The sequence below is a fragment of the Plodia interpunctella genome, chromosome 9 (genome assembly GCF_027563975.2).
Source record: "Plodia interpunctella isolate USDA-ARS_2022_Savannah chromosome 9, ilPloInte3.2, whole genome shotgun sequence".
Classification (NCBI taxonomy): Eukaryota; Metazoa; Arthropoda; class Insecta; order Lepidoptera; family Pyralidae; genus Plodia; species Plodia interpunctella.
In genome coordinates this window covers 9,760,469-9,779,933 of record NC_071302.1, presented here as the reverse complement: position 1 = coordinate 9,779,933, position 19,465 = coordinate 9,760,469, and the positions used below count along the sequence as shown (strand labels likewise).

The 19,465-nt window shown below is 37.3% G+C and overlaps 2 protein-coding genes across 3 annotated transcripts; both read right to left on the bottom strand.

The window, feature by feature from the left end:
* Positions 1-342: 342 nt before the first annotated feature.
* LOC128672591 (uncharacterized protein) lies at positions 343-11,700 on the bottom strand. Its single transcript, XM_053749840.1, has 8 exons — positions 11,582-11,700; positions 11,233-11,406; positions 8,769-8,974; positions 8,206-8,359; positions 6,707-6,894; positions 4,161-4,241; positions 3,317-3,529; positions 343-2,904 (listed from the first exon to the last, which is right to left on the bottom strand). The coding sequence occupies exons 1-8, from the start codon at positions 11,631-11,633 to the stop codon at positions 2,851-2,853; spliced, it is 1,122 nt and encodes a 373-aa protein (XP_053605815.1). The 5' UTR covers positions 11,634-11,700; the 3' UTR covers positions 343-2,850.
* An 832-nt stretch (positions 11,701-12,532) lies between these two features.
* Positions 12,533-18,525, bottom strand: LOC128672616 (putative transporter svop-1). Of its 2 annotated transcripts, XM_053749871.2 has the most exons (10): positions 18,348-18,524; positions 18,004-18,165; positions 17,734-17,896; positions 15,668-15,789; positions 15,313-15,557; positions 14,868-15,022; positions 14,448-14,565; positions 13,711-14,000; positions 12,990-13,117; positions 12,535-12,722 (listed from the first exon to the last, which is right to left on the bottom strand). In XM_053749871.2, the coding sequence occupies exons 1-10, from the start codon at positions 18,421-18,423 to the stop codon at positions 12,613-12,615; spliced, it is 1,569 nt and encodes a 522-aa protein (XP_053605846.1). In that variant the 5' UTR covers positions 18,424-18,524; the 3' UTR covers positions 12,535-12,612. The 2 variants fall into 2 exon arrangements, with proteins under 2 accessions (XP_053605848.1, XP_053605846.1); XM_053749873.2 differs by lacking the exon at positions 18,004-18,165 and having other exon boundaries at positions 12,533-12,722; positions 18,348-18,525.
* Between the last annotated feature and the right edge of the window lie 940 nt (positions 18,526-19,465).

Here is a 19,465-nt window from a genome sequence, read left to right as displayed (position 1 = left end):
CTTTTATGTCATTTATTTTAAAATTCATCCATTTTAACTTTTATAGGCGTTTCTTTGCACTACTTAACATTTGCCACAGAATTATGAAGTATCCTTTTAATAAATTTAGAATTGACCATTAGAGGGTTAGTCTTAAATTATGTACTACATTTTTGAGAAAAAGTTACATAAGTAAAACATTTTTTTTTAATATTTAACTTCTAATATACGTGTAAAATTATATTTTCCAAAATACAAAAATGCACAACTATTGAATGCGAACAAAATACATTAGTTAAGTATACTAATTTTTGTTTACAGAAACAGTACCTATGTCATCCGCAATGTAATAAAACACAACTGTATAAAGACTTTGTTTATTGGAATACATAGTTACATGGGGTTCACATAATATACAACATAAAGATACAATTTTCCAAAGAATTGACTATTTCCTTATATATTTTATTGGAAGCTCTACAGAGAGCAAGTGATGGTACGCGAATGTACTCAAATAACTTCATCACTTTATGTTATACAAATGCAAAATATTATTATTGAGCAGAAGATAAGTACATACATTTATATCTTAATGTAAACTACGAGAATATATAAGGCAAAAGGGTAAAATGCCTGTCAAAATACCTCTTATCGCAAATTCAATTACCCCCATTTTTTATTTGAACATCCCCAAATGCGCTAATAACTTAAGCGGAACATCTGCCGGCGTTTTTAAGCTTCGGTGACAATCGCAACTTGTTGTAACCACAGATATAAAAAGGACATTACAAAGTTGTTGGAACTGTGGTTTTGACAACGGCAACATTTGTTTACGGTTCAAATTTGATCAAGAATCTGAAATCGCGAAAATATTACTATTTTCGCGATTTCAGATTCAAAATAGTAATATTAAGGAACCGTAAAAAAAAAATAACAAAACGATGAGGTTCAATTGCGATCTAGCGAAAATTATCAGCGCGATTATTTGTATATAGGCCTTTGTTTTGGACATTAATTAAAAGCGACTATTCATTTGCATTATCCAAAACTATATCTTGGACATGAAAACTACTTAAAAAGCGCGTGCTTACCCATAAAATCGATTATATATGCTTCACATTGTAAAGATAAGTACTAAATATTAAATCACGACTTAGTAGGGTAACTAAAATTACAGTATTTTCTTTCCAATTCAATTGGTAGGCATAATTAGGAGCCAACTTCGTGCATGATTAATATTAAACAAATTACAGATACTTTTTCTGTCAAAGATGATTGTCTAAAACTTTTAGTTTAATATTATGTCAAGTAAAATGAACATCAGATATTTAATATTTCATTGCGCACTCTGTCGTGTCGTGCACGCATTTATCTCTCTATTAACATGCACTATTGTCAGTGCCGGATAGAACTATCAGGGCTTATGCTAAATATAGCCGGTTAGACCTAGTTTCAACCGGCCTTATAAGATCATCATGTGCTATCTTCGGATAAAAATATTTTCAAATCCAGCACTGATTTTCAACTTATACTAAACATGAAACTAGGTTTCAAGGGTAATTTCTGACGGAAGCAAATATTACACTTAAATATATCAATTATATTGAAAATTATTACGCACCGTCTCTAAGAAAAGCAATAAAATTGTTCATATACTTATATTTCCATAAAATCTCTTCAATTCACGCTATTGGATGGAATAAGTTAAATCAGTATTGACATTTTCAAGATAAGAATTTAGTAGAAACAACATAGTTGATTGCTTTTTGGTATCCGCAGTCTTTGATTTCTTACAAATACAAAACTGTCTTCCAAAACGCGTTTTATTGTCCAATCACGATTTATAAAAATATATGGCCGAAATGTCAGTCAGGACCTAGAATATAATCTTACGTGTTCTTTTATCACAGTGTAATTTAATACGAATTTTATCGGCTAGAAGTGGTACCCTAGGGGTTGTTTGAAGAAAAACCTTACTGCTTTTCGCAATATTATTTTGAAGAAATGCTAGATTTTGGTTAGAGGTTCTAAGAACTTGAAAAAACTATAGTGTGCCTTAAAAAGACACGGAGTGAAATGGAGAAGGCAAGGGCAAGGTAAAAATAGCACTCCTTTTATGTACAGGAAGTCTTTTTGCATGTCACATTCCATATTATGCCCTTAAGCCATAAGGAATGGAAGAATTTGTGACTGAAATCCACCCGTACCTAGCCGTTTAAAATGCATCAAAATGACAATAAAAAATACAATTGACTTCCTAAAACAATTCGTTGCTACGAAAATGACTAAAACTTAATACAAACTTAAGCTAAAGCATACAATTCTGGACCACTGTGAGACTATTTTATCACGTCCTCATCCCTGGCGGGGTAGACAGAGCCAAATGTAAAACATCGATTAAGAACGGAAAAATATTACAATTGATTGGAAATGTATTGAAATTAATCATAAAACGTAATAATAAATCTTCATAATCATAAAAAAGTTAAGCATGTTTGAGCTAAAGTATGTTTTGTCTCGTTCTGTCAGTGTCAAATAATATTGTAAAAGTGCGATAGTGACAGATTATATTTTAGCTAGGCTAGCTTTATCTTTATTTATGAATAGAAGGAAAAATACCAAGATTCACAAATAATGATGATGACAAAACAATATTTAGCATGGAAACATACCAAAAGAGATAGGTCTCTTGACGACTGAGATAATAAGAGATACAGATATACCTACATCTACACATCTTGGACATTTACGATATAACATATAGCCATCTTAAATTGGAAATCACCAAATAATTATTCACTGTAAATCTCGGAAAAACGTATTTTTTTTTGTTTAAAATCAATTATATATATATGTAGTTTAATTGGTCGGTCATAGCAACAGCTCCTTTGGGAAAAGATTCATGGACGCATAGTCTTCTAGTACCTGAAATTAATCAAAACAATGGGTTTTGAACTAAATAATAGTATGCACCAAACGTGGTAACTTTGTGATTGATATATATATATTACATACCATGCCTTTGTTTGCCCGTCTGTCCGTCCAAGCTGACCTGTTTTTAAAACAGCAACTTCACCGGGTTCTCACGTGAGTATTTTCCCGGTTCCTTCCTCCATTGTGAAGTCTGAGTCCGTGGGTTACGGTGCTAAATAACTAAGGAAGAAACGAGAGAAAACGCTCAGATGAGCGAGAGGTCCGCAATTCCGTGCGAAGTGGTGGACAAATTGTGACCTCAGGGTCACAATTCAATAAACTCAGGTTTATAGCGGCGGAAGACACTGGGAAAATACTAAAATGAGAAAGAGAGAAAGAGAGAGAGAGCGAGAAAAACTCATACCTGCAACAAGTTCTCAGCAGTAGGCTTCGGTACATCCATACTCATAATCTCCTTCAGTTTACTCCCGTCCAAGCAGACATGTTTGTTGAGCAGCAACTCCACTGGGGCGCTGGGCTCCAACGGAGAATGCAGCAGCTGGTACTGCCGGCAGATGTCCGCCCACGCTGTCAGGTGTTTGTCGTTGGCTTCCTCGGCCACCGCTGTAATGTCTGTCTGGAATATTGTTAGACCTAGTTAAGGAAAGGTGTAAAGTGTGCATAAAATAGAACCATTCCATTTCTTTCCATGGGATATAAAGTCTTTGAGATCTATAAGATCATTCAATCATCAGTCAAATCGTCAAAATTTAGATTTACTTTTTACGCGGTCTTTGGGCTTCGGGTGTCATAGCCGATAATGATTCAAGAAAGAGTAAAGAGAGACAGGGATAATGTTGAAAAAACATTGTTTGCAATATCTTACCTAACGACACTAATCCTTTCATATTATAAAAATAAATCTGTCTATATGAAAGCGATAAAATCAAAAACTGTGACTGATTTCGTATTTTGTTTTCACCAAAGAGCGGGCCTCTAGTAAATTATAAATAAAACAAAATAGATGCGCAGACAATGTTTTAATTAAACATTTCTGTATTGTGTTTTAGCCAAGTGCTCCCGAAACTGGTAATTGGGCGTAATATTTTTATGACATTTAATAAAAATTCCTAATTTTCACTTCTCATTTAAACAGATATAAACGCCGTGCATCAAAATGCCTAGATTTACGACATTGATGCACAATCCACTATTTAATGTAAATTGAATACGTATTTAAATTACCGTGTGTAAATTATTTAACCTACCTTAGCCAAAGTAGAAATAGCAGCTCCGTAGTAATCATGGTTGATCTTGAATATCTCACTCACAAGCTCCGCAAGACTGCCCTGAAAGAAACAGATTAAGTATTGTTATTTCCTATTTAGGATGATTACATGGAGATTTTGAAAAGGACATGAAAATATTCATTTAGATAGATAAACTGTTTATTTATATCGAGGACACACAATATACATTTATGATACAGTGAACCATTAATATAAAGGACAAATACACAAGAAACATTCTACATAACTATACAATCATGTGCCGTAGCGATATAAAAAGCAGTATTTCAGTGCATATTCTGCTCTACAAAGAGAGCAGGGCACTGATTTTCAGATACCACCAGAGGGTACACGGGGTTTCACGCATATCGGAGACGGTCGCGCCATAGTAATTATACAATTCTTGATACACACTTAACACATTTAAAATAATAACATTGCAAATATTATGAAGACAATAGGAAGTAGACTAAACGAATACGAATTCAATTTAAACCGAAACTAACACAATAGCACCAGACAAATACAAGCCACTCGTCACACGCCACACAAAACGAGCAGACATCACTACCAGGCAACTAAGTTGCTTTTTGGTTTTCTAAAATAAACGTCTTAAATTGTTTTTTGAAAGTTGATTTCCTGGATAACGATCTAATAGGTGGAGGAATATTATTCCAGCACTTGGTTGCCTGATGACGGAAACTGCCAGTGAAAGCCACAGTATGGTGAATATGATACATCAGCGGTATTCTAGTACGGCGAATACTCCGACGATGAAAATTGTAATTTGCAATATAAATAATCAATATTTTTAAACTTAATTATATCAAACATTAACATAGCAAGATGTAAATGTCTCCGCGATTCCATATTCAACATGGATTTATCATTCAGGTAAGGCGTGACGTGTGTGCGAGGCGGAATAGCAAAACAGAAACGACAACATGCGTTCTGCACTCGTTGCACCATACGTTTAGTCTTATACAATAAACGTGGACCATACACTAGATCACCATAGTTTAGACGAGAAAGTATAAGTGACTCACAAAGAATTATTCTTGCTTTCTCTGAAAGGTACTTGCGTATTTTATAAAGAACCTTAAGCCTGTAAAAGCAATTTCTAATTAAACTTAAAATATGTCCCTCAAAGCATAACCGATCATCATTTAGGTTCGGCGTTGCGTGTGTGACACCCCTGCGGTGATCCAGCGTCTACAGGCTGCTGTGACCACTTGCCATCAGGTGGGGTGGGCTGTATGTCTGCATGCCTGATTAGTTTTTATATAAAAATGATAATTTTTAATACCATTTACGTGAACTCCGACTTGAAGATCTTGTATCAATTTATCACAAAAGTGACGATGCCTGAAGTGTCTACTAAATTTATAGCGATAGAAGGGATATCTACCAGCCAGCCGCAGAAATATCGCTGGTCACCTGGACAAGTTTCCTTCATAGGTCAATTGCACTATTGATTTATCGTTTTTATTCAGTAAGGTCGTTATAACGTTAGCTGCATACTGCCTGTTTCATACTCAGGTGCTTGTGGATGAGACGAGGGGCTGAGAGTTGTTTACCTGCGTGGTGTTGGCGTCGTCCACCACGTGGTAGGTGTGGCCGGCGCAGCGAGGCGAGGCGCTGCAGTATACCTGCGTGGTGTTGGCGTCGTCCACCACGTGGTAGGTGTGGCCGGCGCAGCGAGGCGAGGCGCTGACAGTATACCTGCGTGGTGTTGGCGTCGTCCACCACGTGGTAGGTGTGGCCGGCGCAGCGAGGCGAGGCGCTGACAGTATACCTGCGTGGTGTTGGCGTCGTCCACCACGTGGTAGGTGTGGCCGGCGCAGCGAGGCAAGGCGCTGACAGTATACCTGCGTGGTGTTGGCGTCGTCCACCACGTGGTAGGTGTGGCCGGCGCAGCGAGGCGAGGCGCTGACAGTATACCTGCGTGGTGTTGGCGTCGTCCACCACGTGGTAGGTGTGGCCGGCGCAGCGAGGCGAGGCGCTGACAGTATACCTGCGTGGTGTTGGCGTCGTCCACCACGTGGTAGGTGTGGCCGGCGCAGCGAGGCGAGGCGCTGACAGTATACCTGCGTGGTGTTGGCGTCGTCCACCACGTGGTAGGTGTGGCCGGCGCAGCGAGGCGAGGCGCTGACAGTATACCTGCGTGGTGTTGGCGTCGTCCACCACGTGGTAGGTGTGGCCGGCGCAGCGAGGCGAGGCGCTGACAGTATACCTGCGTGGTGTTGGCGTCGTCCACCACGTGGTAGGTGTGGCCGGCGCAGCGAGGCGAGGCGCTGACAGTATACCTGCGTGGTGTTGGCGTCGTCCACCACGTGGTAGGTGTGGCCGGCGCAGCGAGGCAAGGCGCTGACAGTATACCTGCGTGGTGTTGGCGTCGTCCACCACGTGGTAGGTGTGGCCGGCGCAGCGAGGCAAGGCGCTGACAGTATACCTGCGTGGTGTTGGCGTCGTCCACCACGTGGTAGGTGTGGCCGGCGCAGCGAGGCAAGGCGCTGACAGTATACCTGCGTGGTGTTGGCGTCGTCCACCACGTGGTAGGTGTGGCCGGCGCAGCGCGCGCGCCTCGCCACGAGCCACGCGGCGCGACACACGTCCCGCACGTGCACCGTGTTCAGCTTCAGCTCCGCCGTCCACAGCAGCTTCATGGTCTCACCTAGGTGCTTGTAGATGCCACCGTACAGGAGGCGAGGGGCTGGCGGGAGAAATAGTGATTACGACCATGGGTTTTAAAGTCATAGCTATGGGGCGATCTCGTAAAAAATATATCATATTTAGTTACTATATAGTATATTACAATGTCACTGTCCGCTATCTGTCTGTCGCTAAGTATACTTAGATCTTTATATTTTCGATGCAGGTTTTTTAATAGAGATTCATGGAGAAGGTTTACACGAATATTATATGCCTATTGCATCCGTGCGAAGTAGGCGGGCCACTAGTATTTATTAACTATTTATACAATCCCAGAATTCCTTACAATATATCTTCTAGTAGGTAGAATAGAATAAAATTCAAATAAAATAATCCCTAATATTTCGTATAGGATTCTCCGTGTTGTCGTAATGTTTATTTGTAGTTATGTCTAACTGTTGACACATATCAGACAAGGATAGATAAGGCAACGCTATATCCTAAATTTATGCATGTTCTAATACTCTGATAACGGCGTTTCCTATGTGAGATAGCGTCTGTTGCATAGTCTGATAAAACTGACAAATAAACTCCAATGAGTTCAGTGTAACATAACAAAATCTTTCGATGATCTGTATTATTATAATGTATTATACCAAGTTTGTTTAGGTTTTCAAAAAGATGAAACTTGGCAAACCTTTTTGTTGAATTATTCATTTCAAAAACTTTCGAGTTTTTGAAACAAATTAATATTTTATAAAATCAAAATCAAATCATTTATTCAGAAATTAAGCCTTCACAGGCACTTTTTCACGTCATGTTCTAAATTAAATGATATTTACCAAAGCTACAAACTACTAGCATTTCGGAACGACCACTGCTAAGAAGAAATGCCGAAATAAACTCATTCACTTACCATTTATTAAATATAAATTTATGTAAAAATCATAAATTACATAATTAATTTGTTTCTGCTAATATATCGATATTTAAATTGTATATTTCAATTAAAATACAAGTCAACATCGTGTACCAAGTCTAAAACTACCTGAACAAAAGCATATCAGAATATCCTAAGATAATAAAATAAAATATCTAATAGACCAATCTTACAAAAATTGCCATAATTTTAATTTTATGTTTGCAATATATGGAGTAAGTACATAATGAGCCATATTGATTTTATAATGAGATCACATAGCCTAAGTCATCCGGGGCACAATTTCTGAAAACTAATGATATGAGGTATCACATTATTATCTGATAAGGTGTTTAAGAGTTATGGTGGATAAACTCACTTCTCTTGGCACCGTTTACCCTATAAGGGATATAGACGTGATACTACGATATGTATGTATTTTAGTTTACTTACTGAGACTTCTTCTATCACCCACACCATAGACTATGGCAGGCCTTAGTATGGTGTAGTTAAGATCAGGTTCTAATTTCTTCAGTTCTTGCTCCACTTTCGCCTTCATCTGGGCCTCTACTGTCCAAGGATTCACAGCATCACTTTCTTTGTGTGGCTAAAACATTTATTTAACAGTTCACACACTTAGATACAAGAAAGCTACAGACAGCAAATAGCACAGTGAAAGGTGCTGCTTATTTTAAATGGAATTTCTACAGCAGACTAATGAAACGAGAGTTGGAATGGAAAGTCAGAAGAGAGTTATAGAAAAATATAAGAAAAGAAGTTATTTACTAACATTTTTATTTCTATAACATATTTTTTCTCTCTCCCTTTGGGCATATTTCTGGTTGTTTTCTTAGCCATGAAACATCCAATGGCCTAGGATCTGCATCTTCACCACTTCGCATGGTATTTGGCATCCTTAGTTGTCAAAACATTGGTACAATCATGGTTGACATCATCCAACCAACACTTTTTGCTATACATGCATAGTTTTAACGATCCTATGAATCACAACTCACCTTATCCTTACTATACATGTACCCACTGGATATCTCCACTAAGCGAGGCACTTTCAATGCAGCGCACTGCTTGGCTACATTGCAGCTGAGGGTGTAAATGCCCTCGGAGTAGACCGCCTCGGATTGCCCCACCCTCGTCTCCCCGGCGCAGTTCACGACGAGACCCCACTCGTGAGGGCCGGGGTCGAGCGCGGATGCGCATGATGCTACAACCAAGAGGTTCATGATTTCCTCAACGCATTTATTGAGAAATTAAACTTGTATAGGTATTTTTCACAATTTCAAATTATATTATTCCATATGATTAAACAAGCAATCTTTATATATGTGTACAATTTTCATTGAAATTTAAAATGTACCTAGTTGCTTACGATCGCAAAAAAATAATCTAGCAAAATATTTTCATTAAATAATTTAACAAAAATAATAATAAATAATAAATTCATTTATTTCAGATTTTCATCCATTTTGTTAGTATCAATGATCTTAGCCTAGGGTTAGTAATAATAAATAAATAATATAATAAAAACAGTATAAGTGTCAATCACTGTTGCTCAATCCCATGTGAGATTGAGCAGCAGTGACCACCATATGCACAGTGCAGCCTGCTTGCAATCATGCTTAGGACGCTGTTGGCGCTCGCACGCACTCGGCGCACCAGGGATGCGCATCTTTTACGCATTGTAGCATAAAAACAGTCAATGCGGTTTTCTGCGAACATCCCTGATGCACTACAGCGTCTTGGTAGCCCCATCAGCATCCTGAAAGCATTATTGTACTGGACTCAGAGGTTTGTATGATTTTTTGCTATACTGGGCCACAGGCCGCAGGTATAAAATGATGTACAATAAGCTCCGAAAAGAGTAATTTTAACTTTTGAAGAACATCTAGTAAACCTGCCGGCCATCATATTTGCCCTCATCGTCAGCGCCCTCCGCTCCCTCTCAATGTCCCAAAAAATCCAAAAATATCGATCACACAGGTATTTTCGCTAATTTCTCGCCCATTGTGATAAATAACCTAGATTTTATTATAACTAATTATAGAGATGGGCAGTCACCTTACCTTCACATAGTGAAACAATGGGACAGACTAACGACTCCATACATACCAGACACGTGTCAAGGCAACGTGATTAGTATGCTGCACACATGGTTAGAACAATAACCACTGCCTATATTCAAGATATAGGTGTAGAGAATAGGGAACAGGCATATTATTTTCCTGAACACTGACCGACTGTGAATAGTCCTTTAGTCCTTTATTAATATGTGTACACTGCCACAGTGATACATATTTGTCTTTTCCATTAAGCAACTAATTCTTATTTCAATGGTTTTAATAAAAATACAAAACAAATATTGAGTGTCCCATTAGATTGTTAAATTTTTCATCTCTTTATATCTAATTCTTTTGTGCATTAAATATTGCAAAACGCCAGAACTATTCTCAGTGTAAACTTAAATAAATGATATAGGCACAATTTGAGAACTTTTGGAAAATCCATACCATATCCTTCAATTTTTTCAATTAAGTAGGTATTTTATAAAATAAATTATAAATTTATTTTATTATTAAGAGCTGTTGCATTGTTGGGCAATGGGCTCCCTCTGTTCTTTTTTGCTCCAAAGATTTCCAGTTTTAATGGAAACTGAACCACATCAACTGGTTCAATTGCATAGTCCAATTTTTTGTACTATATTCTAGAAAAACATCTTTCAATATTTGTATGCAATTTTGTAAAGCTGAGAATATACATAAATGACTCATCCGATGAGATAAGTTATCATGGCTACAGGAGTCAATGACAGGATACACACAGTATTATAATATTTACTGGGTGCCTAGCTCTTTCAATTTCTGCTCCACTATAAAACAATACAGTTCAAATTACTTTGAATGATTAACAAACTTTATTGTGGTAAATAAACAAGTATTAATTAATTTATATATGTAGAGCATGAAAGAATATATTTCCTCATCATATTTTTTTATTCCACTAAACTGAACTTTGAATCTTTTTCTATCTTAATTCAAAAGTATTGATGTGTAGGGTTTGGAATGATAAATCATGATTCCATAAAACACATATAAAAGTACACACACATAAAAGTGAAGCACTTCTATTGATTACCACTAAAAAGTTTTTTAATGTTCAAATTCAAATCATTTATTCAGAAATTAGACCTTCACAGGCACTTTTTCTCGTTAATTTTTATATTTATAGTTATTTCTCACAAGCTAAAAACTACTGGTTCAGATAATTAACTGTACAAGACAGCAATAATTTAGCTGTAATTCAGTTTTTATTGAATAGGTAAATGTAGGGCATGTGGACATGTATTTAGATTACACACTAAAGTGTTTTAAATTGTAAGGCTTCAAATAATCATTAATTTAATTAGAAAGTATGCAGTAACCATAACATATTTTATCTATTTAATGTGTATACACATGCACTTACTTGGGTTTATAAGATTGGCACTCTTGTACTCGACGCGGGGGTCCTCAAAAACTTTGGAATGTGTCGCATTCAGAAAGGCCAACTGTGGTGGTGTTTTATCGACAACGCGAACTCCGCTAACCAGGTCATTGCTTATAAGATACTCTACCAGGTTTCGCCCGATGAAACCACACCCTGGAAAGATCGCAGCGTGAAAAGACTTCGAAAAAAGACTTAGGTCATAGGATGACTAAGATCAGAACCGTTACAAAATATTGAATTGTCACGGGAACTCCAAGATTTTGTTCAATTGTAATATGAAAAATATTATTTTTCTAGAGGAATTAGTCATATTTCAAGGTGGAATTACCTCCTAAAACAGCAACTCTTGGTTTTGAATTATCACCGGCACTATCAGACATTTCGGTACCTAGCCGTTTTTCCTTTTTTTACTATCACTAAAGTGAATGAATGACATGACAGATTGACAGTTCTAATGTAGTGTTGCCACATGGTTGCCATGAGATTTGTTACCATTTTCACAGTATAAATCATATCAAATAACATTATAGCCATAAAATTACAAGAAGTTAATAATTTGAATTGAATTCAATAACTTTATTTACAGTTTGTTCAGAAAATGTAGAATTCGGATTTTTGACGAACTACATTTTTTTGTCATTGCTATACCAAATATAATGGTCAAGATTGATTGATAAACACCTAGTGTTGCCAGCCAACAGGAGACAGCGCCCTCATTTTTATTTCTTCACTTTATGGACAAACTGTAAAGGGTTACCGTGTATTAAACCTTTTTTTAGCATGTACAAGTTAATAATGGTAACATACATTTACATAATGTTATACTTTTGTCATTACCAAGGCGATTTCATCATTTCCACATCACCAGCCCACCGACCAAATATAGAGAATGAACCAGTTATTAACTTGTACATGCTAAAAAAAGGTTTAATGACAGTTTTAGATAACGAAAAACTGTTATTATGGATCTTTACCGTTATTATTTAACGATACTTTTATTACTAACGTTATCGCATATCGGATTATTTAAAGCCCTGTGTTGCTATTAAAAATATGTAAATAAAACTCTTGCAAAATAAAAATAGTACTGATATGTAGAATGTTTCGAAAAAGAAGCCACACAGGCACTTTTTCGAATCACTCTCCAAAGTTCCCATTGGACTTTATAATAAAGTTAATATCAAAGCATAATAGGTATCTAATCTTTCAGGGTGAGACTTTCAAAAAGGGTGTAGTAAAAGGAGTAACTAAATAAACCTGAGGATATTATTGTTTAATAAAACTGTATTGCTTTTACTGAAATATTTTAATTATTTCATACCTTAAGGAATTACTATTTCTATGCTTAAAACCAGTCCCCTAGTCCTTATTATGAGCCTGCGCTGACTGAAAAGACGCGTTTTGTTTTTCTGAAAATTGTTTCCCTTTAATTTTGTCAGGCGGTAGGAAAACCGCAACAAGCATTCCCGCTGAAAACAAAAATAAATTAAATTATTTATTATTTAAATCAAAATAACTTCTTACAGATACCTAGTTGGAAATAAGGGAGTTGTTTGTTTCCATGACAATGCATTATATGATTAGCAATTAGCATTATAAAAATATTTTATTTTCATACGTTGAATACAAGAAGATATCTTTGACGACATTAATAGATTATTGATAAAATGGAATTTTAAAAAATCTCCTTTTGAATTTTATTTTCGTTCCTGTTAAAATGGAATAAAAATCCTAACATATAACTAGCGCGACGTAGCCTCCGATCATGGGCAAGCAGTGGTCAGCCAGCAGGGTCGCGATCAGCTGCACGCTGACGAAGCCGAACCCTCGAGCCACCACCACCGATAGGCATGTTGCCATGCCTCTGTAATAAAAAAAGATTTAAAAAAATATATTTTTAAGATTCTCATACCAAGCCATTTTAATTTGATGTGGTACAAGATATTTTTAATAAATAAATAAATGACAATAAATATATTAGGACAAATCACACCTATTGAGCTTGCCCAACGAAGTATCGTATGGGGCATGGCCCTGTAAGTCGAGCAAAATATTTTATAACAAATACTTATACACAGGTAGGTATAGATAAACATCCAAGACCCAAGTCAATCAGAAAAAGATCATTTTCCATCATGATCCGACCGGGGATTGAACCCGGGACCATTGGGTCCGAGGCAAGCACTTTACCACTACGCCAACGATGTCGTCAAATTTTTATTGATACTTTGATAAACTTATTTTTATGTCACTGTCGCCGAACTCGGACACATGCCGACGCGAATGCGTGAACATTGAGTAGGTACTTAGTATCATTGCTTTTATTTAGCGCAATGAAAAACCCAATGAAATAAGCACTAATAAAGTATATGGAAGTGAACTTAGTCACAAAAAGAAGATAGTTAAAAAAAGTCGGTTACGATCTTACAAACGGATTAAACTATGTAGCTTACTCACCTCAAATGAGTAGGGTTCAATTCCACCAAAAACGTATTAACATTGCCCAAAATGAGCGCCACATGGAGGAACAGATAGAATAACGCTATGCTCAGGATAGGCAGCGTTATGACCAGCAACATTACACCCGCTGCAGCCGACACGGCAAACACTAGCAAAGTGGTCCATTTCTTTCCGAGAGGAACCACGATGAAGGACAGCAGGATGGCGAACACGCCAGTGGAGCCGGAGTAGCACATGACAGCGTAGAGAGTGAAGGGTTGGATGACGTCATTGCAGTCGGTGTAACTCTTGAAATAAAGTTGTTTGTTTTAGAGGGTTTGAATTTATGCAAATCAGAAGAGTCTATATATGAAGCACATCCCGTGTTACTGCGACTCATTGGCTGGTAAACGAATGGACTTCTTTTGTGCTGACTAAGCAGATAAACTAAACTAAAAAGATAAGATCCTTGATCATAATTGGTGGGAGTGGACAACTGGGAAGGAATCGTAGCTTTTGTCACACCTCCCGGTGTCACGGGTTTTGTTACCCCGGGGACGGTGCTAGGGGGGACTACTGCGAATAATCGTTTAGCATCAGATTCCCAGATTGTATTCCTGATTGCAATTTTCCAATGTTACGGTGAAAATATTTTATCCGTCATTCTTTATCAATTTCTATCGCTTTTTCAGTCACGTGAATTTATATGGTGATTCTCCTGCTTGTGAAAGTTTATAGGTATTATATAAATTTACCGAATTTGAAGAAGTGGCAGCTCGACTGGCTACCTGACAAAATGTCTGACCGGAGCTGTCTGCGCCATCAAAATATGCGTTCGTCAATGTCGGCACCCACATGGTGAATCCGGTCGATCTGGATAGAGAGATATGAATTTAGACTACCTACTGATTTTGAAATAGAAGTACCTAGTTAGGTATATTGATTAATTCTATAAAAAGCAATAGAGAGCTGCGACGACCCTATGTTGTCAGGAACAAGATGAAGATGCAGTGTAATGTACCTACTGGCATAGCCCACGATGTCAAGTGATATTTTGTCTTACTTGACGCCTAATTTAGCGATAAAGTTACAGAATGATGAAATCAGTATTTGAATAACGTAGATTAACTATAGAGATAATAGTATAACATTCGCGGAAAAGGGAAAAATCTCACGTCATAAACGCGCAAAGAAGTAAGTAGTATAATTTGAGGGAGTTCTTTAGTAATGGCGGCTTGAAAAGCGGAGCAGTTTGGTGCCACATCCTTCGTCCGAAGGACTGGTCGTTGTCGTCGGGACGTGATTCGTCCTCTAAGTAGACTGTCGACACCTGAAACAGTATGCAGAAGACATGAGGTAGGTATAGTTTTGTAAAGAAGGTCTTAAAGAAAAAAATAAAATGCATTTTGATTGTGTCATGTGGTGTAGGTACCACAAGGAGTTGTTTTAGGTTTACTTTTACTTATTGTTTAGACAATTCTAAAATTTGAGCCTGAAATTTTAAGGTGCTCTCGTGGATGAGTTAGTTGTGCTGTGATAGTTATGTCTCAGATTGTATCAAATGAGTTGAGCCAGCGTCAACTTAAGATAAATTTGTGAACAAATATGATAAAACCTCACAGGAAAATCATCCATCTTCTTCCCACTATTCACACTATACATGCTCGCCAAGGCCTCAAGTGCCTCTGCATCTCTGCCCTTGCTTAGCAGAAACTTAGGACTCTCGTGAAGACAAGCCATGCCCAACGCTCCAAAGACACCAGGTAGACTGATGATCTGCATGAGCAGTCTCCATGGCCGGTAGTCCAGGCCCAGCCAGGATATGTGCGTGCGGAAGGTCAGGTGGAAGATTGGCAGGGCTAAAGCTGAGGAAAAAATTAAAATGCTGCTCTGAGAAAGTGTTTTTTGAAGATATTGCGCAAGAAGGTCTAAATTAAGGGTCTGTAGATAATAAAGAAAAGTGATAATTACCTACCGCATATAATGAGTTGGACGAACATAGTAGCACTGGCCATGAGGAACATGACCCTGCTTCGAAGCCGTCGCGGCGCGCTCTCCCCGACTAGCACGAATGCTGCTGCGTTGGCTGAAGATGTACTGAAATAATAATAACAAACTCATCATCTTTCAAAAAAAAACCTGTGTCGTCCCATTGCTGGGCAAAGGTTTGCCCTAAGTCTTTCCAACGCGCTCTATCTATATTTTTAAAATTTAATTTTTAGCCTGCCATTCAAATACCCGGCAGGTTTAATATTGCATCTAAGCTATTAGCTAAGAAATCAAACGTAATTAAATATAAATAAAAAATAATACAAATAATCACATTTGTCGCAAGTGTTAGGGAAACTGAATTATTAGAATTTTTCCAAAGTGTTTCTACCTATCTTTTTATTGACCGACCGAGCGAGGTCTCCGTTTCAGTATGGCCAAATGTGCTTTCGTATGTCTGTGTGTTCTCCTCTAGAGGTCGCATTTCTCAATCAATTCCCGTGAAATTTTGGGAGCAGGTTCGAAAAATATATGAAAATCGACTGTCGAGCCATTTTTTGGAAATTTTTGAAAATGGCGGAACTCCGCCATTTTCAAAATTCCAAAGGCGCTTAGGCCATGTGTGCCAACTGGCACACATGGCCTAAGCGCCTTTGGAATTTATGACTCTTACGACTATTTTGTGTTTGTTGTGACAACGAAATAACAAAGGAATTTCATTTTCTATTATGACATACGCATAGACATAATAGACGGATATTTTCATCAGCGTTGTCAAAAGATGAATATAATGACTGATTGACTCGAGCGTCTAGAATTCGAATCCCGCCGTTTTTGAAATATTCACAATTTTGTAAAAAAATATTATATGATGACCTCGGTGGCGCAGTGGTAAAGTGCTTGCCTCTGAATCGAGGTCCCGGGTTCGATCCCCGGTCGGGTCATGATGGAAAATGATCTTTTTCTGATTGGCCCGGGTCTTGGATGTTTATCTATATATCTATGTTTATATATATGTATTTGTTATAAAATATAGTATCATTGAGTTAGTATCCCATAACACAAGTCTCGAACTTACTTTGGGGCTAGCTCAATCTGTGTGATTTGTCCTAATATATTTATTTATTTATTATTTATTTATATTGTGTTCGCGTTCGCGAGATATAAAATCGCCGAAGCTGCCAAACCGAGTTTCAAAATTTCAAATTCAATTCTTTCACCACTATAAAGCTACATTATCCGACATTGCTATAGGCATATATATTTGTTTTGAAATAAATTACTTTTTAGCCATATCAATGAATACTTATAAAGTAATTCGAAAAAAAAGGGCTACCGAAAATCTTAACGTGCTTGCGCTGGCCCTATTGTTGATTTTACATGCATATAATATACTACAAAAATATAGATTTTTAGTAGATACATAAAAAAGTTCGCGACACTACACATCTATCTTTTATAATTAAGTAACTAAAGGCATTTTATATATAAAAAGGTAATGTAAATTAAAGGTGCATTTTGACAATTATTACTACACAAGCATATCCTTATCATTTATGATTAAAAAATATGCACGCCAAATTATTTTATGTAGGTAGGTACCTATATATTGTTGAACACGGCACGCGCTGCCGTGTGAAGTCAAAAAACTGTAACTTTGAAAAAGTTGTTTTGAGATATTTCTCATTATATCTTATAATATGTAAAAAAAATGTATTCGCGAGGTCTATGTTCGCGGGGAACGACTAGCTTTAGATATTTTTCAATATTACGTCTTTACCTAAAGTCTATTATTCTATTACCGATAAAAATATATATTCAAAATACTAACTTAAATTGTGTTTTGCTAAAGGCACAGATAGGCACAGATAAAACATAAAGTCCATTTATTTAATAAAGGAAGTATATAATACAGCCATAAAAACAACTATTATTACGATAAAAAACAAAATAGGCAAGGCAGCATAAAATGAACTAACTTTCAGACGTAGGTACTCTGAGAAAAATAACTCGAACATCTTTATGGTATTATCATCTGTGTTTTTTACTTACAAGCTAGCCGAAAAGAATTTGATAATAGCCAGGGTGTTGTATCCAGGGGCGAGGGTAGCAGCGTAGTTGAGGACAGCGCCGACTGGCATAGCTGTCAGGAGGGTCCTCCGGCGGCCCAGGGTATCTGCGGCCAGGCCCCAGCAGTACGACGACCACATCACACCTGGACATGATTTATTATGATTATGAACAAGTATTCTTAAGTATTTATTACTTTTAAAGGACGGGATCGGTACTTTTAATTATTATTCCCATAAGTTCTCATCTCACCTATAAGCGGTACCGCCGGCAATATGGCTTGCTGGTCGGTACTCAGTTCCATGTCACACGCGACAGCGGGAAGCACTACGGAGAAGCCAAAGATGTCCAGGTACATAGCCAGGATCAGCAGGCAGCATGTTGCCAGCATCAGCACGTTGTACTTGCCGAAACCTTGGAGGTGGAAAAATGCTAGTTTAGTCCTTACGACGACGTCGGCATAAGACGGAAAGAGATGAAATTATTCGGCTGAACTGGCATGGTCGCACTGTCCCGGATTGACAAGGGCGTGGGTTCAATTCCCGCTCGATTCCAGAATTCTTTCATTTCATTATTATTTTCTACAAAAAACTTACCAATTACATCTAGCGCATCATCAAAGCCACATTTTTTTAATTCACCCCTTTTAGCTCTGCCAATAACGCCAAACATTTTCTGCCCTTTTTTCACCCCAATAATATAAATTTATTTTTGGCTGTGTTTAGGTCTTAGCGAAATCAACGTGTCGGCATTTCTGCGGAAAGTCACTCGTATTTTCTACAAATGCTAATATTGTTGTTAAATAGAGTTACTACCTACATCAATAGAGCGCGCATTGAAAAAATATTAGTACCTATTTATCGTAGTCATGATCTGTATGACTAGGCTCGTTTGAATATTCGTCCCTCAAAACCGAAATAAAAATCCAATTTTATTCAGAAATTAGACCTCTAAAATTAACTAGATTTTCTCTGGCGTAAACCCGTTTGCGATTCATCATTATTATCAACGTTATTTTTAATATTAAAAATATATAAAAAACATATGCTTATATTTTTTAGGCTTCAATTTCCAATATTTTTTCTGGTGATTTAGATTCTGATGGTAATTTATATAAAAAACTCCTATATGAAATTAGCTGTTGTTAGTTTTTCAGTATAGCTAATTAATATCTGTTTGCTGATGTTTTTATATGAATCACTAATGTTTTATAGAAGCTAAAGCGCTCTCTGCCACAAAGGAGCTACTAACTCTTTGGTCCTTTTGTAGAAAAGCACGTGGAGTAATTCAATTGCACATTGCACAGTGTGTATGTCTGTCTAGCTGTCCATATTGTTGTGTTATACTACAACATCGTCGTGATGCCTTTCCTTTACAAGAACATGCATGAACATACATACGCAATAACTGCATTTAAACATGTATGTATGATCGCGAATTTCGCTAGTAAAGATAGCGAAAAAACTTTGACGCCCTCATTAGGAATTTGTTAGTTTAAGTTAATCTGTAGAGCCAAGTTATGAGTATTTCCAAAACTTTTATGTCATGGAATCAATGTGTCTTATTTGATTAGGGGAGATTCTTGTTATCAGGGGTAGTTTTTCCCTCCGCCCACTATCAAACCATTGGCTGGACTGCTACAGAGAGTGTGGATATACTTACGTCTCGCTCTCTTCGAGAAAATCGATGACCTCTTGCGTGATCATGTTGCCCT